This window comes from Lissotriton vulgaris, chromosome 4_1 (genome assembly GCF_964263255.1).
Source record: "Lissotriton vulgaris chromosome 4_1, aLisVul1.2, whole genome shotgun sequence".
NCBI classification, from domain to species: Eukaryota; Metazoa; Chordata; class Amphibia; order Caudata; family Salamandridae; genus Lissotriton; species Lissotriton vulgaris.
Window position 1 is genome coordinate 1,185,412,880 of NC_141691.1, and position 18,557 is coordinate 1,185,431,436.

Here is an 18,557-nt window from a genome sequence, read left to right on the forward strand (position 1 = left end):
GTACAGTGCTTTAAAATCAATGCCTTTCAATTTACCTACAATTCCGTTTTTTGGGAATATTAGCTTATTAATATTTCATTTGTTTTAGAAGTGAAGTACTTGTACAGTCAGTATTGGAAATTCCAGACACGTTTTGTGTTTTATGCCATTCATTAGAAAAGAGTATTTGCATTTCTTCCATTCAGAGGTTAACTGCTCGTTCCATATTCCATATTATTGCATTGAAGTACCATAGTGGATCTCAATGACTTATACAAACAATTGACTTTCCTGCTGCTCAACTTGAGTACCTATTAACATTTCTCAGGTGTAGTTCACACTGCTTCATTATAGATGCAAAGGGAGATCAGTTGGCTGCCACCAGCACTTTGTTTCACAATTCACTATACAACTATCAGAAGCATAATATAAGCACCCTTAATTCACAGCACTATTCTTATCTCATGACTGATAAAAAAACATGAAACACGTTATATTGTAGGAGCATGCCAGCACAAGCTGAGTAGGTACTTGACTGCTGAAACTAATGAAGTGAATAATTATAGGTCTGATGGAGCGGCATCTAAGGTAATGTCTGGTGAAACCTGCTGAGGGTCCAAACAACACTTGTGACCAGTAAGATTAATGACCTGCCCGCTTCACAGATCTATCTCCTAAATGTAACCCCTTCCCTGCAGGGTGTTTTCCCCCAACTGTGCGGGGGAGGGGGGTGGGGGGGGGGGGGGGTGCCGCGCGCGGCTGTGCTTATGACGAGCTCAGCTCATTCATGAGGCACAGTGTCGCTGCTCCCGTTTTGGAACGTTCAGCACAGGGGGGAAATTATCCCTGCGTGCGAACGTTCCAACGGCCGTGACGAGCTCAGCTCGTCACGAGTGCAGCTCCACTGTGCCTCATGACGAGCTGAGCTCGTCACTAGCACTCAAGGGGTTAAATTATTAGGTAACATGCAATCAGGAAAATTCAAGAAGTGCACTCGTGAAACACCACATCAAACTCCACAAGCTCTACACATCATACTCTGGTACTGTGTAAATGTGCGCAGTGTTTTATGGTCTTCGACTAAGAGACACTTGTCATGAGATGATCTTGTTTATCATTTAACTTCTACAATACTCTCAACCTCCTATTCCTCACTGAACCTTGATGGGATAGAAAAAATCATAAGTAAAAGCAGTTTTTATGCGCAACAACTCGAAATATAAAAAAAACAACCAATATGGATCATTGAAAAGTCTTCCAAAGCAAATCAGAACTATTAAATATTTTTTTGGGCTTCATTAGCATAAAATATAACATGAATAAAATAACCAACTGACCAGAGGAGGCAACAGAGAATAAGGGGAGTAGTTGATATTTTGGATACAATCTTCTTGAAGGAATATATTTGAACCACAATATAGTTATTTCCAACCACCCCAACATTGAGCTACAGAAGTTAATAACACTGATCCTACTGCACTAGCTAATAGCCTCTTCCCTCAATGTCACATCACCAGACCAAGGAGGCAATAGGGTTGCAACTGATAGCTGGAGAGCTTGACATTAATCAAGGACCAAATAGTGCAATATACTGCAATGAACAAACTACAAATGAACTCAATTCTATTAGCAAGACCAGAATGAAGAAAGGAACACACTCAATCCAAGTACAGAACAGTCAAAGAAAAAACTGAAATGAGCAAACTCTACAAATTTAACTTTATGGTATTTGCAAGATCAGAAAGAAGAAAGGCACACACTCAATCTATAGAGCACTTTTGGTGCAACAAAAACCTGTTTTATGAGTGTATCAAAACTAAAGACTTAGGGTAAGAAATACAAAGAAGTCTTTTTTGAATTCGAGTCTCCCTTTATCAGAAGAGAAAATGACCAAAAATACAAGCACCCTAATAAGATAGTGAATAATTCCACATAGATTTATTGAGAAAAGAACACCAACTACTCCATAGAACAAGCATTTGCAATGCAATAGTTCTCACATTCAGGCAGCTAGTTTGAGCTACTGGCATTGTAAATGACAACGCCTTTTATTTATGTTTTAGGTTTTAAAACATAAATAAAAGGCATTGTCATTTACAATTCTAATAGCTTAATCTCTCGCAAAGGTGAGACCTATAGCATAGCAATAAAGTGCCTTCTCAACCGCTTTGTTAGATTGTAAATATCAGAGGAGGAGATCGGCCTGTTACGTCTTCAAAGTAGTGATAAATTGTGCAATGAAGAGGGTGTGTAAGTGTTGTAAATTACAAAGACACAACATCTAACTGACAAATCATCTATGACATTAACCACTCCTGACATTTTAGTACTGATGAATGAAAACCAGGATGCATGTATGGTATTATATGGGACGTGCAGCTACTTAGCCGGCATGTGTCTTTACAGGTATGGCTTATTAGCCCATCATTCTTGCTGTGTGACTATGTGACCACACTGCCTAGTCTGGGACTTGAAGTTCTGAGTTTATACTGGGTAGAAAAGAGTACTACACGACACAGAGTGCAAAAAAAAGAAAGCATAAATAAATTAGTAAAAGTGAATAGTTTTTCTTCATATGGAAACAAAGCAAGCGAGCAAAAACAACCTTTGTCAAGCATTTGAAAAAAAGCATATTCAATATAATTGTGCTTCCATGAAGCATAGCTGCCAAGTGGAGCCATTTCATGTGTGCGATTAGGTCCACAGATTTTAGCTTTGTTATTCTGAAGCACCATCTTCTAAGATGGTCGCCCCGCTTCACGGGTTTCTGACACCACTAACACTTCCGCCCTGACCTCTCAGGGCACCCGGAGCAACTTACACAGCTCCGTGTAAACAAGAGAACGGCATAATAGACCGGTTCAGAGAAGCTCCGGCTCCACACCGCGCAGTACCTTGCCAGGGGTATGAGTGAATGACGCCTACGGAGGGAGACAATAGTGAGTACCGGAGCATGGAACTTTGTCCCGGCTCTGGAATCCACCGATACCTCTGCTGTTTGTAGCTTGCTCTAAGATATTGTATTCCAGATTTAACGGAGCATGCTCAAGCTGGCCCGCCCCTCACTCTGCCTGTCTGATTGAGTTTATTAATGTTTATGTGCCTATACATCGGGCGCAGAACGGCGACCAAAAGCTACCATGCATTGTACCCCCGTAACATTGACTTGTGAGAATTCATTTTATTTAAAAGATTACCGGTTCTCTCCTATCTGTTTTTTCAGCACTCTCTTGCTATTTGAGCAAGTGGCTGCCGAGGGGGCTCATACCTAGGACTGCTGGGGTATGTTGACTTGGAAATAAGTATATTTTATCTGTGTCACCCACATGCTTGCCCCACGCCTGGGCACACCACTTTATTAAGGAGTATCCACATTAGATTACATGCATGCGTTTTCATGAGTAACTAGTTGCCCACGTTGCCCATTCAGATTATGCATTGTGAGATTGGAGGCTCTGTGGACACAATTACCATCTGCGAACAACCACAAATCACAGTGAGCTAATCTCACTTTACTGCTATCACCCGCATAATTCTGGGGAGCCAACCAGTTTTGATACTATAAACACCATACAGCGCTTCATCACTGACGCCTGTTTTGTTCATTTTCTGCATGTGCTCTTTTCCCGCACTCTAACTAGCTACACTAGAACGTCCATTTCTGGGTGTCTATGAAGAGCTCTGGCCATCCTCAGACCGTCGCCACTACAGAAGGATAGATGGCTATTTTTCGTGTAAGACAAGCCATATGCATGATACCTGGCATGTCTTTGAGCCACTTAATAAATTCAGATATAGGACTGAGTTTACTAAAAGTGTCAGGATTAAGAATTACCATTATCCTGATGAGAATCATGTTTTAAATATGCAGTTGTCTGCTCTGTGTTGATATTTTCTTTACAGGTTGGGCTTAGGTGCAGACTTTGAACGTACTGGATAGCGCCAAGACGCTTTACACCTTGATGACAAAGGTACCGCAGGCTCACGGGCATTAGGCCTGGACCTGCGCCTTCAAACCCAACTTTTTGGTTTGAGTAATTTGATTTGGTCCTGAAGAAGCGCAATTGGATCCATTAGGGACCACTCGATGCGCGAAACATGTTGACCCAATAATTATATTTAGATATATATTTTAACTTTTTTTTTATTTTTACACCTACACTTTTACCCTGAGATAAACGTCTAATATCACAGATGCCCCCCTATTATTTGGTTTATATAGGGACATTCCAGGGACCACCTCTTTTAATTGGCTAGCCAGACCCTTTAATAAATTATTTGACGGGTGCTGTCTGGTCATTTTAAATTTGCACTCACTTTATATATATCTCTTACACCAGGCCCTCAGACCCGCATGCACAGCTGCGGCATCTCCATCAAAAGAACTCCGCTAAAGAGCCCCCTTGTGGGGCCCGTGAGGGACTGCAGCGCCACCCCCACGAGGAGCAACGCCCAATGATGACTCAGGGCACTCGTACGGTCTTCTGAGGGCACTAGGTCACCGAGGAGAATCAATCCACCCTACATTTCCCGCCCTTCCTTAGGGTTTTCTTACAGAGCAAACGACAAAATTACTCAGAACATTCTTTCCTTTCATTTAAACTATAGAGAGAACAAGATTATGGTACACTCTCCTAGAGGAACTGATGCCCCCTTTGTGTGTTTAATCATTAGTTTTGGGAGCAAGGGCACTGGACCTCAATTATTTCCTTTGTGTTTTCCTATTTAAGCTTCCCGTCCCCCCTCTTTTTGTGTATACATAACAATTTTTGCCCAGATTTCAATCAGCGTTCCCTTGAGAAAGTCATAGAAAGATGTTTTCATAACTGAAGATGCCCTCCCTGATGAGCTACCATCTCAACAAATAATCTTGACTTGCTCTGTCTCCAGCCTCTAATCACCCCAACAGGATGTACAGAAGGGCTCTATGCTATGTCAAACTGTTTTCAATTTGTAACTGGAACCACTTGCCTCCTCCTCCAAGCACTCAATCATTGTACACCAATTTGATGCTGATGCCATGTTTCTTTATTTGAAAATGTCATCTCCCGGTGATGCTGCAGCACAAGAGTGAGCTCATGTACAGCATGGATGATGATCCACCACTTCTAACTTAATCCACTTAAACAGAGTTTAGTTGCACCATTCTATTCAAAGCATGCTTCAACACATGATCGGTGTTAAAACTGCAGACTCTACATTGTGATATGTGCCAAATCACCGGGTCTGTCAATTAACAACCATTTGAAGCTGTGTGCATACATTCAATCTTTAGCCAAAGAGGCACTACATCAGCTCAGGTCCTTATGCAGCATTAAACTATTCATCCCAGAAAATAATGTTAAACATGTTTAAGCTCTTGTTTTATCAATGTTTGAATACAGAAACTCATTACTCTGTACCTAGCTAAACTGTTCTAAAAGTGATAACATACACTGATCGCAGTCTAATGGTGGCACAAAAAATGTTTTGTCATGTCTTTCTATTAATATCAATCACACTATTCTGGCTCCTCCCTGAGTCACAAAGTATCTACAAGCTAACTGATATTACCTGTAAGTCAGCCCACACTACAGCCCCAAGCAAAATAAATTAGCCATGTCCGATGTTCAAATGTCCAGAGAGTACCACTGAACTTTGACACCATATTCCTTCAAATCCATAAGTAGAGATGCCAGTTGCACCACCATAAGACACCCTGGCTGTCTCACAACTGTCTGCAAGAATGGCATTTGAGGGACTGCCCTACTCTATTAGTTTAGTTTTAGTTTACAGTCTTATATATCGCTTGAATCACCCTTGGAAGGGTATCAAGTGGAGTGGTGTGGCTCACTGGTTAGAGGTGGCAGACCCGAGAGCAGAGAACGGCCCGGGACCAGGGTTCAATTCCCGACGCGGCAGGGTCGTGGACCAGGGTCAGCGGACTTGATAATTCTCATCTCGGTGCCTACTCTAACCAGGGATCACACTCGGCAACTCTGGGCATTAGCTTGCCTCATCTCCACAACGGCCCCCCACATACGCCGGGGATGCCTGGTTTCACCTTGGAGATACCCAGTAGGGACCATCTCACAGGGAAAGCCAGGACGGGTTCCCCAGCGGTCTACTGCGCAGAGATACTCCTTCAGAAGTCGATTCTAGCGCATTACAAACCCACAATTAATTAATCTCAGTGCTCGGGATACGCAGCAGAGGCAATGGTAGTGGGCTGTTTTTAGAGCTTTCTTAAATTCTCGGTGGTCCGGGCATTGTCTTAAGGTGATAGGGAGTTGGTTCCATATCAGTGGTGCTTGATATGGAAAGGTCTTACCTCCTGTTCTCGTCTTTTTTATTCTGGGGATCTTAAGTAGGGATTTAGAGCTTGGTGGCACAACTCTGTGGGGGGTGTAGTGGTGGAGCCTTTTGCCACGTAGGAGGGTCCTTTTCCCCGTATTGCTTTGTTTGTTAGGCAGCAGATCTTGAACTTCACAACCTTCCGTATGGGCAACCAATGAAGCTGTTGGAGGAGGGGGAGTGAGGTTGATCTGTGGGGGGCATTTAAGACTGAACGTGCATCAGTATTTTGTATCATCTGTAGGCGGATTAGTGAGGCCTCGGCTGCAATCAGTAAAGCGTTACAATAGTCCAGCTTACTCAGTACTAAGGTCAGAATCAGGGTCTTTCTCACTGTGTCAGGAAGATAGGGAAAGACTCTCCTCAGTAGGCCTAATACATGAAAGCATGAGCCCACAGTGTGAGTTACATGCTTTTCCATGTTGGGTTTCTGCTCAAGGTGCACTCCCGGGTTCTTAGCTGTGGTAGCGGGGGTTGTGGTGTTTCCCAGTTCTGGAGGCCACCAGTGAGGTGTCCACAGAAGCGTACCATCTCCGAAGAGCAAGACCTCTGTTTTCTCGGCATTCAGCTGGAGGAAGTTATTTTCCATCCATTGTGAGATTGCCAGTATGCCGGAGGAGTAGGTGGATTGGGCTGTCTGCGAGGATTTGTTGAAAGAGAAGGTGAGTTGGGTGTCGTCCGTGTAGGATATTGGGATGAACCCGTGGCTCCTTAATAGAGCTGCCAAGGGTGCTATGAAGATGTTAAACATAGTTGGGCTTAAGCATGATCCCTGGGAACCCCCTTGGTTAGTTCTTGTGATTTGGACCAAGGTTAATGGTCTGGAAACAATTAGAGAGGAAACTAGACATCCATTTAAGGGCCAATAGACTTCAATTCAATAAACTTTATTCGGGAGCAGTAAAGCAATCGTAAATGCATCAAACAAGGAAATCAGAATAAATTTTACAGGGCATTGAGTTAGTAAAAGAATCTAAAAAGTGCAAATAGTGGCTAGTAATGTTAATCTGAATGTCACGCAATGTGAAAAAAAATCCAAAGTGCAAGTCGTGTCCTGCTCTGATAGTTTTTTACAAAATACGATAAAACATGGTCATTCCAATGATGAGTCAGCAATAAAAACTTAATGTAGCATAGACATACGAGCTCGAACAGCACCGAAAAACGACCCGGCATGTGCAATAATGTCTTCATTATCAAGTAGCAATAACATTCTAAAAGCAGGTCTGCACTGTTTAAGATCATAAAAAGACTTTTTTTTAAAGCAGATTAAATAGAGTCTAGTGTATCTAATGTAAAATGTACAAAAACAACGTGAAATAAAAGCATTGATTGGCCAGATACATCATCACAGGGACATGGTTTTGTTTTGAGGCTCTGCACAAAACCCATAGGAAAGCAGAGGGGATATTGCATAGTGCCTAAGCTAAAATGGAAAAGCAGGTAGCATTCCCAGTGGCGGCTTGCCCGCAACACGTAATCAGTAGGGTGATGGAAATCATAAGGCCTAAGATATCTGGTCACAATTTGAATCCCCTCCAGAACCCTAAGCCTATGAGATTCTGAGAATAGACAGAAGGCATGAGCCACTGTTATTTTGCTTATACTGATACAGGATGATGGGTCAGTAAAAATGTATTGCATCCTGATATTAAAATACTCAGTCCTCACATAAGCAATCAATGGAATTTGCGTCCCTCTATCCAGAAAGAGACAATCTAATATAATGTATCTGGTCAAGGCAGCCTCAACGTTGTGCTAGATAGAGAGCTACAGAAGGACTGGGAGTACCCTAATTAGATCTGTATTATAGGGGAGCCCTAATTAATTGTGCAGGATAAAATGAGCAGCAGAAATAGGAACAGATAACAACTTTCTGCAAATTCTGTTTTGTTCTTGTTGGATAGCCAACCCCCCACACTCCGCCCGTACATAGCAACTGGCAGGCATTGTGATTTATAAACTTATAGCAGTGGTAAGGAAGAGCCTACCAGGTGCATTGTAGGAGACTGCATAGAGACGCATTAGTCATAGTGGATTTGGTCGAACAGTATGCTATGTTTGGAGACCATGACCCCTGAGTGGAAAAAATAATGACTAGGTATGGAAAAGTGTTGGTGCTGGTTAGGCAGCGAGTACCAACTTTTATATTTGAGAGGGATCTATGCTGGGGACCACAGGACATGATATGTTATTTGGCAAAGTTGGTCTGCAGGTCAATGGAACGCAGAAAATCAAAAAGGCATGTACTGGCATATGCAGTGCCCTAGGGATGTGTGCCATCTACACTGCACCGTTCATCAGCATTGAGGAGGGTGAGGAATGGATTGCCCTTAATCATAGGTATGTCTGTAGTGTTGCGTACAAGAGCAAGATGGAGATCATGTCTATAAAGAATAAAAAAAGTAGCGAGGGCAGCACACAGCCTTGTCTTACCCTGCAATGAATACCTATTTCGCCAGTCACCTCCCCCTGAGCAATTATATAGACTCTTATCTTCATGTCCTTGTGAAGGTAACAAAGGAAGTTGACCAGCGTTGTATCCATCCCATGTGCGATGAGCAGGTACCATAGTTTGGTCCTGTAAATTCAATCAAACGCAATGATAGGTCCATGAATGCTCGGCACAAGGGTGATTGCTTTGCCACTGTATATTTCCCTATGACCAAATTCAGGTTTAGGAATTTCTCACTTGATCTTATTTTACACATAAACCCGTACTGGCAGCAATGTAACACTGACGGTTCATGGACCCAGTCCATTATCCTATTGTATATAATTCTAACTCAGAATTTTTACGGTATTGTCAATTAATGAGATCAGCTAGTAACAGCCTGGATGACGACAATCTCCTTTCTGATAATTAGCACTATGGTAGATGTGCTTCATGTACTTGGCAGGGGATCATGGGCAAGATTGTTGAAGACATTTGAAATAAGGCGTGCCAAGAAGAAACATTATTCTTTAGTAAGTCGATGGGTACCCCATGTGGGCAAGGTGCTTTGCCTCATACACCTTGATTAATAGCATCCTCTACTTCCATTACAGTTGTTTGAACACCTGCAGTACCCCAAGATCTATAATAAAAGTATCAGATGACATAGGTGCAGCATATATTTTGCTAAAGTGTTGTGCTCAAGTACTGCAAGTTATATGGAATGTAATGGGACTAGAGGTCATCGAGTTACAATGCTTTAAGTCAGATACAGTGGTCCAGAATGTTTTACTATAACCCACCTGTGAAGTCTTTACTAACATTTCCCAAAGGCCTGTTACTACATCCTGGTGTTGTTTTGCAGTAATGGCCTTATACTGCTTGTGTTGAGGGGCCATCAAAGCGGAATCACTTGGTCTAGATACCAGGGATTGTCAAAGTGCCTTATTAGCGAGTGAGTATTCAGCATTAAATCACCTTGGGGTTATAAGGTTTAGGCTGAGAGGGTTTTAACCCGTTCCCTGTTGGGGTAATTCCCCCACGGTGTGTAGAGCGTGGCACCACGGTGCTCCTGACGGGACCATCTCGTCATGAGTCACGGTGGAGCTGTGCTCAAGATAAGCTGGTCTCGTCATGACCCCGCCCACTGATTAATTCACTTTCACAGGCGGGGAATTAATTGCACGTAGGCGGAGCGCAGCCGTTATGACGAGACCAGCTCGTCATGAGCACAGCTCCACTGTGAATCATGATGACCTGGTCTTGTCACATACCCAAAGAGGTTAAAAGCACATTTCTGATCCCAGCACAAACATCAACACATGCCTCCACTACCTGGCCACCTCGATCCCCCTCACAGAAGCATATAGTTACCAACTCTATATTCAGACGTATCACCCCATTGAACAGCTGTACTGGTTCATTGATCTCCAGGTCAGTGCTAAATTGCTAGTGGCTGGTTGCAAGTTACATGCCCCAATATCTTGCCTAAGCTTTCCCTTAGAGTGAAGTAGCAGGTTAATTTCAATATGATCACTAAAGACTCAGAGGATTGGGAATGTTATATAGGCAATGGGCTAGATAAATAAAATAAATAAACTAGCGGGGTGGGCAGATGCACGTTAAACTTGCCGGCCAGGCAGAGATATAAAATGTGTCATGATTGCAGAAAGTTTTCCGCAATGTTCGAGATACATTTAAACGAAGAGGAAAAATGTTGTATTAGGTACACAATAAATATCAGTCTCCATGGTTTTAATGTGTCCCCCTAAGGCTGTGCACACCGAAATAGACAGCCCTCTAGAGGCATCACCACTACTGGAAGGTATGGCTGGAGAGCTCAAACATTGAAAATCATCTATAAAACTTGGCAATGTGTCACATGTTTCCCAAAAAATAAGAATATCATAACCTACCACAAAATTGAGCCAGTCCGATAGAACAGTCTTTGATCTAAGGCTGGCTACATTCCAACTTAGAATTTGTAATGAAGCATCTCTTTTAACCTTGGTACACTACTGGTTCTCCCAAGAAGACCCTAGATCAGCAGTGGTTACATGAATTAATGGTTTCTCTTGTCAGGCTTTGATATCTGGGTATTGGTAATGTGGTTCAATCTAAACAGATCTTTGTGAGCGGGCATCCACTTCATCACTGGAGGTTTCTCAGAGAGTCATTCTACAGCCTCTAAGTCACTTAGTGCAGACAACATATTGGTACAAAGAACATAACCAGGAGTGCTCCTAAAGTGCGGGCGTGAATCATGGGAGAAAACTGGTGGCCTATAAACAACCCTAGAGGGAGGGTGACAACCTTTTTTTCTACTTAGTTAGAAAGTTCCTTTGTGCTCAGGATATTAGGTACGCATAAATGTCTGCAAATATTTAGGACAACACAGTCCCCCACAATGTTTTTCTTGGACTGTCCTAGTCAGCCTCCCCTCCTGCCCGTATAATTTCGTTTGTACCCCATGCATTGGAGTGCTTATGCTTAAAAACCCAATCACCTGCCTTAATATGTGGCTGGTCCCATGTTTCTTGTTGCCCAGGGGTTAAGGGGGTATCCCCAACCAAAATGAATACATAGGGCAGGCTGTAGAACTGCCAGTAACCTAATAAATAGGAGAAGTAGCAGACATAACGGGGGCTATTATGGACGGAGAGCTGACACCATTGTGGGCTGTGTCCGCACCCCTGATCTTCATACTATGGGATGGTCTATGGGTCCTCTCAGGAGGCAAGGGTGAATTCCTGGTCCTCTCCTATTACTCTCTGTTGACAGTGATTGCCAAAAGTAGTTGGCCACACACAGAGGGGCCACTTCCTTAGTGCCTTGGATGCTCTGTGGATGGCTGTATAAGAGCAAATGTCACTAGACCTTCGAAGTTATCCAGAGAATCCATCACCAGCTTGAATTTACCCTCCAGAATTTTGTCAATCTTTTCGCACAGTGCCTCAAGAGTCAGAGAATCCAAGGACAGCACATTTTTTGTCTTACATTTGACAGCCTGGGTTGGGGATGTAGTCAGAGGTTGGATCCAGGAAATTAATTTGTTCTTATAACCTTTGTTAGGGGAGGGCTGATTCCTCTTAGCACCTGTGTTCTGCACCATTTGCCCTTTCCTCTTAACCACTGTGAAAGGGGCCTGCTGCAGTGTTGGGGGACTGCCCAATATGGATGTGGCCTCAGCGTGGTTCACTACTTCAGGACTGCTATCAGGGTAGGTAGGAATATGTGAGTGAGTGCACCCCACCTCACACATAATGCCATTACCTGCAGCGTCAGGGTTGGGGGAAGAGGCTGACAGTACTACATGGGTGAAGGAGAGTCTACATTTGGTCGATTCAGTTTCATTACTCACAATCCTAACAGCCCTTTCATGCATACTGTTGATCAAAACAGAGGAACATACAGCATTTCCACCAACTTAGCATTTCCCCATTGATGGGAGAGGTGTGGTGCAGTGGCCAGGATGGCTGACTCCGGAGCCTGGGGCTAACGGTTCAATCCTCAGTGCTGGAAACAGATCAGCTCAGCATCATGTGACTCTGGGCAGTAGCTCACTTAATCTCCCTGATTGCCCCAGCACCTTGAGACCCTTAGGAGTAATTAGTTAACGCTTCACAAATAACAGGTTACAAAACAAGCAAACTCACAATCACCTGCCCTACTCACAATGACCTCCCTGACACATTCTCAACACCTTTTTTTCTGTTAAAGACTTTCATGCACAACAGGGTCACCCTAGCCAGGAAACATGTTGCATTGTCCCACATACACTGCAAGACATCTCACCGTGTCAAATGAACATTAGTTTTATATTTTCCAAGGATCCACCTTCATAAAATATAAATATAAAAAGTGACACATAGGCTTCTGTTCCATCAAGGCTATATTGGTGAGAGAAATGTCAGAAAAAATAATCCTGCGGATTTGGACACAAAGGATAAATGTGGTGGGTGAGATATGGCTCTGTCCCAGAGGTTCACCCTACAGCATCCCAGTGGATTAGCAACCAGCCACCCAAAATGCTTAATGATCCCTTTAGGGTCAATTTTCATTGGGGAGATGCCAAGGTTATCTTTTGATAAATGGCCTATGAGGTTGAATAGATCATCACAGTGAAGAGGTAAAAAAAAGCTAATAAGGTCCAGATAGTAGAGGTTAATTTATGATAGTCAATGTTCAATGCAAGGTAATTCGTTTCACAGAGCACTTCTCAATGGGGGTGTTGGGATTCTATTTTGTGCATAAAATGGATTTTAAATATTTTGTCTCAAAATGTTTACAGTTACATTACACATATTCATGTGTATAGGCAAAGAGAGATTATGTCATTGACCTAGACTCACATTTTTCTCCTTTGTCTAGAGTGAACTAAGAATTGAAATATAGATTGCATGGTTGTGAGGGCACCAGCATTGACATGCAACATGTATCCTTTTCATCATTCTACAGTAGGGGCAGGGTTGATACGTGAAGGCCAAACAAGTTAACAATGTTCTGAAATCTCTGACATGGCTTGTGGGATTTAAAGGGTATTTTTGAGAGTTGAGAATGCTGCTCGGAGACACCAACAAAATAATGTCTTTGTCTGAGCTCTTGACCATAGTCCATCAATATAATTGTTTTAGAAGCACTGAACAGGTCCTTCTGGAAATTTGCAGTTGACAGGTTTAGGTTTCTGAAAATTAGACAAGAATCTAGGGTTCAATTAAAACTTGGCTTTTTGCTCTCTAGATTTGTTCTCTCTTTTTATTTCTGGTCTCTTTTTCATTTGCCCTGGTGTGTTCTCTGTTACTGGTTAAAAATAAAAGCGCCGGGACACTCCTTGGAGTAGCCGAGCGCTATAAGACACAGATAACATAACATAACATAACATAACAATGACTTTCGTTCTTTTAGATTTTGGTGATACCCTTTTCTATACTGGGTTTTTACCAGGCCCGGACTGGGAACCACAACCGGCCCTGGTAAAGTGCTCAGCTGGCCCCCCCTCCCCACTCGGATCAGGGGTTGGAAGTGCCACCAAGCTCTTTGCCGGGCCAGTTTTCGTTCGATTTTGGTACAGGGCCAATTTTGCAGCTATGCTGAAAAAACGGCCCTGTAACAAAAATGGCCCCCAGGGACCAACAATCGGCCCCCACCCGTGTGGCGCACCGGGGGATTGCCCGGGGCGCGCTATGGCCTGTCCAGCCCTGTTTTTTACCGAAATCTTTCATAAGTTGGTTTTGGATCTTCAAAACCTTCCAGGTACTTCCTCTGCATTCCAAGCTGACAAATGCAAAAAGTCTACTGCCATTTGACATTCCATCCCTTCATTGAAAGGGAACCCGTAAGATGAGATAGGGCAGTACTAGGGGGCTCTCATGCTGGGGTTACAACAACTACTCTAGTCCTGGTGAACACAGACTATTTACTACCTGTGAGACAAAGACCCTTTTGTTTTCCTGGACGGAGCGTATGTGAATATTTTTTTCTGCAGAAAATCCATCAGCAAAGGAGAGCCTCTTCTCATCCGAAACACTGCAATGTGTATTTTAACTTGGAGATTTAAAGATGTACTTTAATAATAAAAGGTAATTTAAAAGCACAATCTTGCCAACATAATAAAATATTTATTTGTTTAAGAAAAATTACTTGCACTCTAATTTTTCTCTTATTTTGAGTTCCCACAAGATTAACTTGAAAACACTTATAATTTTTAATGCCTGTGTGTTTTGAATACATAGCTGTCTGTAGGCATCTCTAACCTAGCATGTGCTGACAAGACTTATACACAGGTAGACAAAAGGGAAAGATAGCATATTCAACCTGAGTGTCTTTAGATGGAGCACAAAACTGCCAGAAGCTGTAAACACACATGGCAGTAATATATTTAGGAGATGCACTTTTGGTTTAAATGAAGTGTTCGGCGTACCATTAAGCATGACTGGTATCCACTCACAATAATTTTTCCGTTGTGTCGTGCACAACACATGCAAGTGCTATCATAAGTCGGTTTGTTTTCAGCGGTTGTCTGAATTATTTTCGGATATTACCAGAAATAGTTTTTATCATGAATGGGAGTCTTTAGTGGCGAGGCACTCCATGATTGAGTCTTAAGCTTAGTTTTCTTTCTCTTCATAGAATATCTGTTGGTCAATCATCTATAATGGAGAGACTGGTATTTTCAGAATGGAATGGAAATAGAGGGAAATCATTGAGAAAGTGACAATATACAGACTTCATAAGCTTTGGCTTTCCATATATGTATACTCTGAGTTATTGTAATTTACGTCCATTACTTTATGCACCTCACCACGAGATGGTGAAGCTTAAAACTGTAAAATGAAATCAGAATACACAATTGAAGGATTTTCTCAAAATTGAAATAGTGGCAAATATTAAATAGGAATACCCGTATTTATAAAATTATGCACATGATGTAATACAATTCAGCACTGTACATGCAGGCATTCCCAATGGTGGGTAAATAAATGTTGTCCTAAGTCCTAAGTAGTGCGCTATAAATGCCTATACATTTAAGTGTAGTGTCACTCAAACACCAGCACAAATCTTTAGTAAATGTGGGCCATATTGGTGCAGTAAATATCAGCCATGGAGCTATTTTGTATTCATTCTCAATTATATTGTAAAGGAAAGAGAAAACAATGGAAAAACCATACAGAAAAACACCTACTCTTGGGAAATCTTGGTGGATTATCATTCACGTCAGTTAGAGTTATGTTAACAGTGGTGGTCCCAGCTAATCCGCCCAATTGTCCTCCCATGTCCTTGGCCTGGATGAGCACTTGATATTGTTCTTTCACCTCTCTGTCCATGTTTGGCAATGCTGTTCTTATGACACCTGTCATTAAACAAATAGAAAAGCAACACCATGTAAAATGGAGCAAATATAATCATTTGTTACTTCATATTATTGTATAAAGTACGCATTTAAATTTTATCTTCGAAATGCACGCCAATGAAGTCAACATAAGTGAAGAGCATTATAACAATATATGGGGCATTGTAACAAAAATATTAGCATTCACATTGGCCCTGATTAACAAAGATGTTACAGTGACTAACTCTTGGTGGACTCCTGGCTTACCCCTTGCTTCTAGAAGTAATCCAGCAATACTCATAATTTACTTAAATAATCCAGGAATAAGCCTGATGTACTATAAAGGTAAGTCACACTTCTTCCTTGCACAGTCTTTGTGAGTTGGTTCCAATATGTTTAACAGCCTTTAATAAGAGAACAACATTGACATGGTGTGAAACACACATCTTGCAATATCCTAATGAAGCATTTGTGGATGGTTACTTAGTTATTCTTTATTTAACACAGAGTTGAATGTTAGACCACAAACTCTCCATGAAGTTCATGGTGTTTGTCAGAAAATATATGTGGAAGAAAAGACATTTAGAGGCTTCCCATCCTTCCAACAGCTGATGCTCTCAGTTGCTAAATGTGGGTAAGAAAACAGCTCTACTGTCAGAGGAAAGATTTCTGAATACTACCAAAGCCAGTGGATATATTTGTAGGATGGAGCCAAGAGATTGATTCAGACAGAGTTTTAGTCCTGAGCGAAGATGCCCATTTGCGGCAGGTGAAGCTTTAATATGGTTGGGTGTAAATCACTTTGCATATTTTCATCAACTAAAGCTAGCGAGACCATATTCTTTCTAGGAATTCACAAGGTACCATGACTTACAAAATGCGTTTTAATATAGATACAAATGGTTCCACATCACATTTTTGTAACGTTCTAAGTTTAAGGGGCATATCTCAGGGGCACTAATAAAATAGTTAAATTCCTTAATGAGATGACAAGTAAGCCAAGCAGTGCTATCCATATTTCTATTTTGTTCGGATTAAAGGAGTTTGCCTGCAAGAAATTTTCTCTAAACATTATCTACAGCACAAAGATTTTACAGAGAGTTTCACTAATCTGGGCATGCAATTTGACTTAACCACCTATAATTTCTCAAAATGCAAAATTCAAGTCAAGTCAAGTATAACGTTTTTCGGTTTATGTCAGTAAACCAAAAAAGCATCACATCAATACAAAGTAGGATTTAAAACCACTAAAAAGAATAAATGACCATACGTATTTACAAAGCAGAATAAAACATAAAAAATGACAAATCTACAAGTTAAAATACAATTGCTAAATGTTTTATCTCTTCTGTGTGTTACAAATAACTTTTTTTATCAGACAAAGAAACAAATCAGGTGCATTTCAATTTCCAGGGTATTCAATTGATCCTTAAATGTAAAATGTGCTTTGGCTTCTCACTTCCTTTCAGTTTCCCTCTTGCCACTTCAATTCAATTATTAGTAATGTCATGTGCCAATATTATTTACAATTTGCATTGTATGAATGATAAAAACTGTTAGAATATTTAATTATATTTAAATCATAAAAATCATAAAATCAATTTAAGCAAAACACAATGATAAATAACCTGACACTATCGTATTGGTATTCATTCACCAATATTGATAATGCACTCAAATCAGGCATAAGGGGTTGGCGAACTCTTACACCCTACTCACCAATAAAGACACAGACATCAAAGACATCCCTCAAGTTGGTGACCTCTTACAAGTGTAGATAGCAATGCTATGACTTAGATTGTAGAATTTACAGGTTTAAACAGCATACATATCATATACTAAATACTTTTCCAATAGGATCAGACGTTAGGCTTAATTAGAGTCCAATTTAACTGATGACAATTGGTGATGCATTGTCATTATTATTTTTTTGCTCACATTTGTACTAATACATTCATATATAAAAGTGTGATTATATGTGAACGTTTGATCACAGTTAGTGAGTCTGATGTTATAATTAACAATAGTTAAAGTTTTTTCATGTTAAATTAGCCATAGTTAATGTAGGCCTTGATTGAACTAGCTTATGTTAAGTTTAAATGTGCATCACCGCCTGGAAGGAGGACAAAGTTACCTTATCGAGAAAGGCTGGATTTCAATTTGCCCCCACCTTCTGGGAACTGTAGGGAGTTCTACTTCAGTTTAGACATTCTATGACTAATTATGCTTTGCTGAGTTAGTATCAGATGCTTTCATCTACTCTTTCCAGATCAGATGCCACTTTCAACTCTCATGAGACCCCATGTTTTTTCTTTCTGTTCATAGAGTTATATTCTTGAACAGATCTGTTTTCTCTTGCCAGATTGCATCTTCATTTGTGTATGCCTTTAAAGACTTTATTTGCTGACATCTGCTGCTTGACTTCCCTGAAGTAACTTGGATTCATAGCTTAGAATTAAGGAATTTAACATCGGGGGACACTGAATCTTATTCGATATGCCTACATTAATCCTTAAATTACTAGTCTTTGTGTTTGTTATGTTGACTTGTCTTAAATTATTTGAAACTGCATTTTGCAAGACGATTATTGATTCATGACAATTCTGAATGATTTGAGTTTGTAACTCTGTTAATCTGCTAATAAACCTTTATGGTTTGCAAATCCACTTCTCTCTGCCATTTTTGTCGGGCAAAATATGGTTCTCTGTCATTGGGATGTGGCTAAACTGTTGATGACAAGCCTCAATTCGAAATAAAGGTTCATCCACTTAGTTCAGTGAATACTTGAAGTTGTACCAAAGATTTGCGTTGTGCAAACCATGTTCTGCACTGCTTCACATTCCTCCCCAGGATTCATAAATTAACATGAACTACAAGGGAAATAGCCTCCCCAACTCAGCAAGAAATATAACTCAACTGGCGCCTTTAAGGGCCTTATTATGAGTTTGGTGGTGTGGAAGCGGGACCACCCCGCCCCCACAC

General features: G+C 41.2%; 1 protein-coding gene across 1 annotated transcript in view; it reads right to left on the bottom strand.

Moving 5' to 3' along the window:
- The window catches only part of CDH12 (cadherin 12), a 1,369,316-nt gene that overhangs the window by 319,405 nt on the left and 1,031,354 nt on the right, over positions 1-18,557 (bottom strand). Inside the window, exon 5 of the mRNA XM_086965412.1 lies at positions 15,429-15,596. Coding sequence (XP_086821538.1) covers positions 15,429-15,596 — 168 coding nt within the window. The remainder of the gene's footprint in view (positions 1-15,428; positions 15,597-18,557) is intronic.